This window comes from Piliocolobus tephrosceles, chromosome 1 (genome assembly GCF_002776525.5).
Source record: "Piliocolobus tephrosceles isolate RC106 chromosome 1, ASM277652v3, whole genome shotgun sequence".
NCBI lineage: Eukaryota > Metazoa > Chordata > Mammalia > Primates > Cercopithecidae > Piliocolobus > Piliocolobus tephrosceles.
The window spans coordinates 18,124,443-18,135,736 of NC_045434.1; the positions used below are offsets into that span (position 1 = coordinate 18,124,443).

The window sequence follows — 11,294 nt, forward strand, 5'->3', positions numbered from 1 at the left end:
TGTTGGTGTGTGTATACACGTGTTTGTCTATGTTATGGGCATGGGGTGTGTGTGTGTGTGGTCTGTATGGTGTGGTGTGTATATGTTTGCATGGTGTGTGTGTAGTCTGTATGTGTGGTGTGTGTAGTCTGTATGTGTGCTGTGTGTATACACGTGCATGTCTATGTTATGGGTATGGTGTGTGTGTGGTCTGTATGTGTGGTGTGGTGTGTATATATTGGCATGGTGTGGTATGTGTGGTCTGTATGGTGTGTATATACATGTGCATGTCTATGTTATGGGTATGGTGTGTGTGTTGTGTGTGTGGTGTGTATGTTTCTGCGGTGCAGTTTGTGCATCTATGTTTGATGTATGTTGCTAGTTTATTCCCATCCTTCACCTCCCGCCAGCTTAAGTTGCATCACGCCTCAGTGGAGATTGCAATCAAGGGACCCCAGCAGATGGGCGTCAGTACTCGATTTGGGTGTAGAGGGCCGCAGGGAGCTGTGCTCTTGAGTGCTGTGTATGGAATCAGTTGAAGAAAGGTTTGAGCCAGGCATGGTGGCACCCACCTGGAGTCCCAGCTACTCAAGGGGCTGTGGCAGGACATTACTTGAGCCAAGGAGTTCAAAGCCTGCCTGGGCAACATAGAAAGACCCCCATCTACCAAGAAAAAAAAAATAAAGGAGGAGGAAGAAAGAAGAAGAAAGAGGCAGAGGAAGTAGAGGAAGAAGAACAGAGATGAGGAAGAAAAAGAAAGGCTTGGAATTGGCCTTGCAAGCTGAAGGCTAGACTTTGGGTTGAACTTCCAGACTCCAGTGATTAGGGTCTTGGTTCTGGGCAAGGGAATTTCCAGGGAACAAGTTTGAGAGTCAGGGGCACGAACTGCTTCCCACCAAATTATTTTGTTTATTTATTCATTTTGGGGAAAGGGTGTTGCTCTGTCGCCCAGGCTGGAGTGCAGTGGTGCTATCATAGCGCATTTCTGCCTCGAATTCCTGAACACAAACAAACCTCCCACCTCAGCCTCCCAAGTATCTTGGACTACAGGTGCATACCACTGTGCCCGGCTAATTTTTTTTATATTTTTTGTAGAGATAGGGTCTCAGTATGTTGCCCAGGCTGGTTTCAAACTCCTGGCCTCAAGCAATCCTCTAGTCTCAGCCTCCCAAAGTGCTGGGTTTACAGGCATGAGCCACCATGTCCAGCCCCACCAAATTATTTTAAGTGATGGCCTCTGAAAAGGTGTCTCAAGGCAGGACATCACATTCATGTGGGCTCAGTGAAAGGAGATAATGAAGAGAAAAGAATGCAGCTGGAGACGTTCAAAATCCTATCCAGGATTTAAGATGACAAATGTTAAAAGCCTAATTTTAAGGGTTGGAGCTCTTAAAGTAGACACCAAAGGAACATGTAAGGAGGATATTGATGGGGGAATTGATTTTTAAATCTGTTGAAATTTAGTGTTGTGTTTAATAAACTTACAATTTCTGGATCCAAAGTATTCTGTTTTACATCATAAAGTGCAGAATCCTAGCGTCCCTTAAAAATCCCAAAGAATATGACCACAGCATCACTGTAGCCTCCCTCCCCACCTCTGGGGGCCCTTGTCCCCTCCCCTGGTACCTCTGGAAAGCACTCCAGGGAAGTTCACATTTGCTCAGTGAGCACTTCAGGTGGGTGCTTCAGGTGGGCACAGACCTGGGTGTAGCTGAAATGCACGGGAAATTGCCCCGGCGAAGGTAAAGTTCATAGCTGCTCCTCCCCAGGAAATCTGTTTTGGGTTCACATCTTAGAGTTCTTTTTCTCATGAAGAGAGATCATCTTCTGTACCTAGTATTCCTTCCCTTTGGGTGTGCCATAATTTCTTCAGCCAGTGTCCCTATCAGTGATCCACTTTTTCACAGTATTAATAATGATACAGTGATGTCTTCATACATAAACATTTGGGCACATCTTTGATCACTTCCTCAGGGTAAATCCAAAAGCGGAAGTTCTGGGTCAAAGGGTGGGACCGATGTCAAGGTTTCTGGTGATGTGTTCAAGGTTTCTGGTGAAGTACAGGCTGTACTTCTGTACCATCGCAGTGGGCACGGGGTGCGCCTCCAGCTTTACCAGCACTACTTTTTTATTCTGTATTTGTCATTCTGATGGGTGAAGATGCCCCCAGATTTTAAATATCAATCACTCTTATTGCTGGAGAGGTTACACATTTCTCCATGTGTTGATTGGCTAATTTTGAGTGGTTTCTTTATGTTCCTTACAGTTTTCCTTTTGAGATATTTGTCATGTTCTCATTCACTTGAAAGGAAGTTTTCTGCCTATTGGACGTTGTTTTCTGTATTTCATTTCCTTTGGTTTTTAGGTATGATTAGTATTATTTAACATAAAAAAAGTTTCCATTTCTCCATAGGCGGATCTGTTGATATCTTCTCTGCTCTCAGGCTTTAGGTCTCTCCTCTGTCCCAAGGCCAGATAAGTATAAGTTCACCTGGCTGTTTTATGGTATAACTTTGTGCTCTTTACCATAATCCACTTCAAATTTATTTTGATGCATGACCTCAAGTGGGCCTCTACTATTTCGTTGTTTCTGTTAAGTGGCCAGGGTGGATTGACCCAGCAGCTGCACCTCTGTGCCTAAACCATTTACTGAATAATTCATCCTTTTCCTATTTATTTTAAATCTCACTCAGGGCCAGGTGCAGTGACTCATGCCTATAATCCCAGCTACTTGGGAGGCTGAGGCGGGAGAATCGCTTGAACCCAGGAGACGGAGGTTGCAGTGATCCAAGATTGCGCCACTGTGCTCCAGCCTGGCCGACAGAGCAAGACTCTGTCTCAAATATGTATATATATATATCTCAGATGATAAACTGAAACATCATATATTCTAAAGACTGCTTCTCAGCTCTATGTTATATTCTGTTCTGTTATGACCATATATACTCTGGTTGAAGTTGAGCAGAATTTCCAATTTTAGGAAATATGTAACTAGATATGAACATTTTAGGAATTGGTTTATTATTTTTTACTCCAGATTCTAACAAAACATGAACGTTCTTGTCACAGAGTGTGAGCATATACACAGGCTTTTTATTCCTTTATTTTATTTTATTTTAGTTTTTGAGATGGAGTCTCCCTCTGTCGCCCAGGCTGGAGTGCAGTGGTACGATCTCGGCTCACTGCAAGCTCCACTCTCCAGGTTCGAGCCATTCTCCTGCCTCAACCTCCCAAGTAGCTGGGACTACAGGCGCCCACCACCATCCCGGCTAATTTTTTTTATTTTTAGTAGAGATGGGGTTTCATCATGTTAGCCAGGATGGTCTCGATCTCCTGACCTCATGATCCGCCGGCCTCAGCCTCCCAAAGTGCTGGGATTACACACGTGAGCCACAGTGCCCAGCCTGCACAGACTTTTTAAAAAGTTAAATGCAGGCTGGGCACAATGGCTCACACCTGTAATCCCAGCATTTTTGGAGGCCAAGTTGGGAGGATCACTTGAGTCCAGGAGTTTGAGACCAGTCTGGGCAACATGGCAGAACCCAATCTCTACAAAAAATACCCCCCCCCCAAAAAAAATTAGCTGGGCATGGCATAGCTGTAGTAGTCTCAGCTACTCGGTGAGCAGGGGAGAGTGTTGGTGGGGCACTGAGGCCGGAGGATCACTTGAGCCCAGGAGGTAGAGGTTGCAGTGAGCCAAGATCATGACACTGCACTTCAGTCTGAGCAACGGAGTGAGACTGTCTCAATAAAATAAAAAATGTTATATGCTGTCACATGTCAAGGGGTATTCCCATTGTGAGCCAAACCCTTTTGCTTTTCTTCCCAAATCCGCCTTAGGTCTGTCATCTTCCTCCTGGAGTCTGCCCATTTAGGATTCAGATTCACTAAGACTAATGAGAATGCAGAATGTCTGTATATGAATGATTCAGGTCTTCATTCATTCACTTAAATTTGCAGAAGGGTAGCAGGAATGTCAGTCAAACCACTAACAGCCGAGGAAGGTGTTAAGACAGAACAGCTGTTAGAATGGGGAGGCAGGGCCATGTGGATCTTAAGCATCACAGAGACAGACATAGAGAAGACAAACATGTGTGCAGACCCATACAGCATTGAAAACAGCGTCCACCACGGAGTCGTGCATGATGTACACGCCATTCTCAGTGTGATTCACTCAGTCAAGACAGTCACTATCAGATTCCCCCTTGCTAATGTTGCCAATGTTAGCAATCAGAAAGTGTCACAGGACAGCTGCCTTGCCTTTTTCAGCTGGGGTACTATCTGAGAATCCAAAATATCATAGGGAGAGGAGGGTGATCTGGTTTATAAACTGGGGAAATGCTCAAGGAGAGGATGCAGATCTGGTGTGGAAACAGCTCAGTTTCAAGCTGAAACCCCCATGTTAAATTTAAAATGATGAAAAAGGATGGGAAAGAAATGAAGAGTTAAAGATGGTCTCCCGTGTCCCGTGTTGAGGCAGATTGGGACAGTGGCAGTCCAGGAGTCTCAGCTCTTACTGGGCTGAAATCAGGAGGTGAAAAGCTGCAAGGTCGGTGGCTATGCGGACGGGGCTGTGGGAAGCCCCGAGAATCTTCAGAGCGCAGCCCTGACTGACTCACCAGAGACACTAATGACTCAGAGCGGGGCATCCGGAGTCCCGGGAAAGGAACTGAGGGGATTTCCGTTTCTTTATAGGGATGGTCACCTGCTCACATCCACGTGGAACCCTAAAGGGGCCAGAGCTCCTGAGACCCGGAGAAGGTTGTCACTGGAGGTCAGGCAAATCAAAACGTAGCTGGAGATGGGAGACCTGCACGGGCCCCGTGCTGGGGCCCCATGTGTGAAAAGGGGTTCCTCCCACTCGGTCTTGGAGGCAGATGCAGCTGAAATAAGGGGCCGGGACAGGAACCCTCAGGAGGGGCATCGGAGAGACGGCAGTCCTCGGGCACTGCAGGCTCACACGCCCTCCCTGGAGCCTGGTGCGCTGAGCCCTGGAGAACGCCCCCACTGCAGGCCCCCGACAGCAGAACATCTCTCAGGAGGAGGGGCTCCATAAGCAAGCGAAGGAGGCCATCGTCCTCCTGCCAGGAGAAAGCTCCAGTGTGGGGGCCGCCTGGTTTTCTGGCCCTTGGAGAGCTTTAGGAAATGCGTTGCCGGGGCCGCTTCCCCGGTCCTGCATCTCTAGGGCAGGCCTGGATAGCTCAGTTTCCCACAAGCTGGCCATTGTTTCTTCCGTGTGAAATGCTGCTGTTTCTGAGGAAAGAAGGAAAGAGCCCGGCTCAGTGTATATCAGCAGATCTGCGCGACCCTGGTCTCCTCAGCCACAGTCCCTCAGTGAGAGTTGTGGGGGCGGGAGGAGACTGGACCCAGACGAAGCTCCAGTGGACCTGCAGAGGATGTGCCCGTTTTACTTTGACCTTGTCCATTTAAGTATTGCTGAAATTTCACAATCCTGTGAGCTAATCCCTTAAAAAAGACATACAGAAAAATGGCACTGTGCACATAGTCCCTTGCTGCTGTGAGGGAAGTCCAGTTCGAGGAAACAGTAGGTCAACTCCAGCCACGCTTGCATGGCCGCGGCTGTGTGGAAGAATGCGTCCTTCCCATCTTCCATGTTGCCTGCGGTGGGTGGCGCATACGGCAGGCGTTGGAAGCCAGAATGGCCTGTAGTGGCTTGGCGGCGGGGCAGGGAGGGCTCATGGGTCTCCGTGTGCTTCTCAGGCCCTGCCAATGGGATTTGTTCATCTTGACATGACCTTCCCGGTGCCCCTGGGATACATTCCCAGTTGTACTTAGTAGAGGAAAAGGTGTTTGAGGGTGTAGGGCCCCCAAAGTTCGAGGAGGCATGAAAGGATGGAGTGGGGGGATGGGAGGGTTGAAAAGGGCGGCCGCCTCCTGCTTTTGAGCCTCTGATTCCTTTTGGCTGAGCATGGAGCTCAGCCAAATGTAATCCCAGAATTTTGGGAGGCCCAGGCAGAGGATCACATAAGGCCAGGAGTTTGAGACCAGCCTAGGCAACATGGGGAGTCTCTATTTAAAAAATTGTTTTAATTAGCTGGGCTTGGTGGCACGTACCTGTGGTCCCAGCTCTTCGGGTGGCTGAGGTGGGAGTATCCCTTGAGCCCAGGAATTTGAGGCTGCAAGTAAGCTATGATCATGACACTGCACTTCAGCCTAAGCGACAGAGCAAGACCTCGTATCTCAAAAAATAATGATAATAATTCCACCCTTTTGCGTTTTTATTTTTTATTTCATTTTCAGACAGAGTTCCGCTCTTGTCACCCAGGCTGGAGTACAGTGGCAGCAATCTCAGCAAACGGCAACTTCCGCCTCCCAGGTTCAAACGATTCTCCTGCCTCAGCCTCCTAAGTAGCTGGAATTACAAGCACCTGCCACCATGCCCAGCTAATTTTTGTATTTTTAGTAGAGATGGGGTTTTGCCATGTTGACCAGGCTAATCTTCTGGCCTCAGGTGATCTGCCCGCTTCAGCCTCCCAAAGTGCTGGGATTACAGGCGTGAGCCACTGTGCCCTGCCTCCTTTTCTTTTTTAAATTGACAAACAATAATTGTACATTTTCATGGGGCACATAGTGATGTTTTGATACATATAATGTATGGTGATCAGATCAGGGTAATTAGCATATCCATCATCTCACACACTTATTGGGAGATTTGTCAAAGGATGCAAAACCACAGCTTACGAGGAGTGAGGTCTAGTGCTCTGTGTGGGGTGACTCTGCAGTCACCCTGTGTGGGGCGACGAGTCGCCGACACCCTTTGGCTTTGATGAAGGCAGGTGGAAAGGGCTCCATGGTGCTCTCTGACCTCATCTACCACCTCTTCTTCCCAGCACCCCTCACCCAGCCTGGCAGAAGGGGGAGGGAGGGAAGAGTGAGTCCTGTCGCCGCTTTCACTCTTTCAAGGCCCAGTCTGGTGCAGCACCCTTGCCCGTGCTGCTTAGAGCCCCTTCAGGCCTGCCAGGGTCCTGCAGGCCTGCGAACCCCCATGACTTGGGCTGCTGTGTCTGGGCTGGCACATACCGTGGCACTCACCTGACTGATGCTTTCCTCAACCCCTCTGAAGCACCTGATGGTTGGTGCTGATTGTTCTTCTTCAACTCTCCCTCCCCTTCTCCTCCTCGTCATCCTCCTTCTCTGCTCATTATTAAGTCGGGGGCAGCTAAGCTGAATGAAGATAGGCACATTTATAAATTGGCATAAGGAGGAGGTGCTGAGGAAGGGGCTTATCTTGTCTCTCGCCTTCAGGAGTCATCATCAAAAGGAAGAGTGGGGAGATCCCTTGCCCCTTGGCCGTGGAGGCGTTTGCCGCTCACCTGAGCTACATCTGCAGATATGATGACAAATACAGCAAGTAAGTGGCCGGGTGCCTCCATCACAGAAGGACTCTCATAGTTGTGCCATCTCGGCATAGATGTCTTGGCAGATGATCACTAGTTTCTGCAGTGTAAGAACTGCAGGACGAAGACCCTGGGAGGTAAGATCCTGCCGTCAGTCTGGGCTTCTGGCCTCACCTGTGCACACCTGGCCTTATGTGGAAGTCCTCTGCCCAGGTACTCTGCGTCCTCCGCTCTCCCAATGCCAGATTCACATTCCCTGTGCCCAGAGGCACCTTTCCCTTTGCTTACCTGAACTGAGCTGTCCCTCAGCAGTGAGCTCAGACCCCAGCCATTGGCATCGCTTGCCCCAGTCCTCTGTCCTGAATTGCTGTCCTCCCCCACACCCCTAACACACTGGGCATCAGCTCAGGCACTTCTACCCCAAGTCACACATCTTCTAGCATGGGTGCCTTAATTTTCTTAAATATGGATGCCTGTTTAGATCACCAGATGTGGTCTCATGTTCAGTATACACATAGTATGCATAGTTTACACACAGCCTAGAGAAGATCCACAATGTGCAGACGTCCAGACACCCATGATACCACCCCTGACCTGGTGCCATTAGAGCCACCATGATGGGAACTCAAAAAATGATAGCTGTTGAACATTGAAAGTATTACATCACTGGGATTGAGCCTGACCACTTAGAACAGGGTTGGACTAACTCAAAATCGGATATTGACTGAACCCTCTTTGAGGGTAACCTATATACTTCCCGGCCTTTTTCATGATAAAGAGGGAAAAACAAGGACCTGGTTCTCTCTGGAAAACTCAGCCTGTGTGTGAAAGGTAGCCCCACTCCTTAGTGATTCATCAAACAAACCTTTGTTGAACGCCTACTATGTGCTCGGCACCTTGCTAAATTCCATGAGGTTGTTACAAAGACATTGGCATTTAGTTCACTGAGCACCTACTATGTACCGGCACCTTCCTGTGTTCTATGAGGTTGTTCTAAAACAGCTGACATTTGTGGAGTAGATGTCTGTGGTGCCTGCTGTGTGCTGGGCATTTCAGTCATAGTGAGATATTGAGGATACTGATCCTCCCATACTTTATCCTCCCATACTTTGCTGAGGCAAACTCACAAATGGAGAAGACAGAGCAGTGAGTGAGGCCTGAGGCTGGTGCTCCCAAGAAGGCCAGTGTCCTCAGGGTCCAAGTGGGCTTCCCGGAGGGGTGACCTCTGTACTTTGATCTGCAGGGATGGCAAAGGTACACTCGGGAACAGGGTACACCCTGCAGGGGCCTGGAGCTGAGGAAGAGCTTGGCCTCGAGGGAGTGGCAGCTGCACGGGACACACAGAACACAGCCTTGCAAGGAGCATTCAGCAAGCAGGGAAGCTGGAGGGGCTGGCAGGTGCCTGTCCACTCCGGGGCTGTGCACCACCCCCCACACCTGGCACCTGGCTTTCGGATTCTCCTCCAGCAACCTTGTTGTTTTCACTTCCTTGGTCTTAAATGAAGTTTATTGTGACAAAGCCCCCAGCTAGAGCTCACCTAACATCCCAAGCCTGACTCCTGCCCCCACAGCCCTCCTGCTTCTGTTGGGGGCGAGCCTGCAGCGTTGCACGGGCCGTGGTGAGGGGGGCGTTTGGGATGCGTCTCCGGGTGCCATGAACCATCAGGTCATCTGTTCTTATTCCCTCTGTCTTCAGGTATTTCATTTCTCATAAACCAAACAAGACCTGGCAGCAGGTGTTCTGGTTCGCCATCAGCATCGCCATCAACAATGCCTACATCCTGTACAAAATGTCAGACGCCTACCACGTGAAGAGGTACAGCCGGGCGCAGTTTGGGGAGAGACTCGTCAGAGAGCTGCTGGGCTTGGAGGACGCCTCTCCGACCCACTGATGCTGGGGGTGCAGGACTTGGTCAGGGGAGGGGTGAGAGGGGGAGGAGAGCCTGCCATTCCAACTTGCCCATCAGAGACCCGGAGATGGCCTGGTGTGTGGTTTGCTGCCTGGGAGGGATGCACAGGGCCTCTGGAGGGACAGGACAGACCTGGTCAGAGGACGGTTGCTGTCCTTATTTGTATTCCAAGAAGAGCACGTCCTCCCTTGGGAAACAGTGCCGCCAGCCTGGTGAGCACCTACACCCAAGTTCTCAAGGGCAGATTCTCTCATGATATCCGTGGAGCTTGGGAGGCAACGTGGACTGTGACTGCGAAGGAAGGCCCTGTGGTAGAATGAGCTGGAGCATGCTCTAAAAGAGGTGTCTGCTTCCTAAAGATCTGCAGTCGTCTGGGACGTGGTTCAAGTTCATGACTTGAAGGAAGCAAAGACGCCCTGCATGGTTACAGTGGCTTGGGTGTCGAGGGAGGCCGGGGAGTTTTCCAGCATTGGCCTCATGTGAGCACCTTTGAGCCGGTCTCTTAGAAGAAGACACACATCCTGGGTGTGCAGTAGTGAAATGGGGAGTGGGTGCCCATTCTGAAAAATGAGGCATTCCTGCTCATTCCCTCTGCTTAGCTGGTGGGCAGGGGAGAAAGGGAAACGCCAAAAAATTGGAGTGAAGGGTGATGCTATTTTTTATTTTTAAATATATCTTCAGGTTATTTTCTTACTGTTGCTTCAGATCTAATGTAAAAGGCAGATGTCCCCTCCTCTCCACCCCCCTCGCCAACCCCGGCCTCAGTCACAGCTCCTTGCATGATCACAGTTCTGTGTTCTGGCCTGTGGCAGCGCCGGGAAGGGCCGCTGGCTTCCAAACAGACGTGGTTGCTCTCCATGAGGCCCATGGGGAGCCCGCGGGCCCTAAGCTTTGTCGCAGATGTCATCATTGGCAGAATTACTTGTCTTGAGAAATATGTAGCATTGCTGAAACACACAACTGAATTCTCTGCGATGGCCATTTGCTCATTGTCTTTCCTCCGTGTGTAGTGAGTGACCCTGGCAGTGTTTGCCTTCTCAGAGTGGCCCCTCAGAACAACAGGGCAGGCCTTTGAAAATCCCCAAAACGGGACTGTGGTGACAACCCTGGTCAGGTGTGATTTGACACGAGGGCCGGAGGCGGTTGCTGACCGCAGGACTGGAGAGGCTGCATGCCCAACGCTGGCAGCGAGGCTCGTGTGTCCCCAGGCAGATCTGGGCTCTTTCCCAACCCAGGTTTATGCATCTGTGGGGAAGCCTCGGTGCCAGAGTGGTGGGCGGATCTGACCGTCCCCACAGACCAGAAACAAGGAATTTCTGGGATTACCTGGTCCCCTTTCAACCCAGTTTATGTAACCACCTCATTTTTTACAAATGCAGAATCTATTCTACTCAGGCTTTGGGACTCTGTTCCTCGTCCTCACTCAGTTACTGCGAGTGTTGCTGTCCGCATGCTCCGGGCCTCACGTGGTTCCTGTTCTCTAGATCACGGTGACTCCCCCACCCTGTGGTTGGAATTCGATGCCACGGATTGCAGGCCAAATTTTAGATTGTGTTTCCAAACACCCTTGCCGTGCCCTTTAATTGGATTGAAAGCACTTTTACCACATGGAGAAATATATTTTTAATTTGTGATGCTTTTCTACAAGGTCCACTATTTCTGAGTTTAATGTGTTTCCAACACTTAAGGAGACTCTAATGAAAGCCGATGAATTTTCTTTTCTGTCCAAACAAGTAAAATAAAAATAAAAGTCTATTTAGATGTTGATTCTCTGTTAATACGTGAATTTGTTTAAAAGGTCGGGAAACAGGCGGGGTGCGGTGGCTCACGCCTGTAATCCCAGCACTTTGGGAGGCCAAGGCGGGTGGATCACAAGCTGAGGAGATGGAGACCAGCCTGGCCAGTATGGTGAAACCTCAGCTCTACTAAAAATACAAAAATTAGCTGGGCATGGTGGTGAGCACCTGTAGTCCCAGCTACTTGGGAGGCTGAGCAGGAGAATAGCTTGAACCCGGGAGGTGAAGATTGCAGTGAGCCAAGATCGTGC

At 49.7% G+C, this 11,294-nt stretch overlaps 1 protein-coding gene across 1 annotated transcript in view; it reads left to right on the forward strand.

The window, feature by feature from the left end:
- PGBD5 (piggyBac transposable element derived 5) overlaps positions 1-11,014 on the forward strand; it is a 106,352-nt gene extending 95,338 nt beyond the window's left edge. The window contains exons 6-7 of the mRNA XM_023191820.2: positions 7,246-7,351; positions 9,034-11,014. Of these exons, the coding sequence (XP_023047588.1) occupies positions 7,246-7,351; positions 9,034-9,229 (302 nt within the window). The 3' untranslated portion in view covers positions 9,230-11,014. The remainder of the gene's footprint in view (positions 1-7,245; positions 7,352-9,033) is intronic.
- The last annotated feature ends 280 nt before the right edge of the window (positions 11,015-11,294 follow it).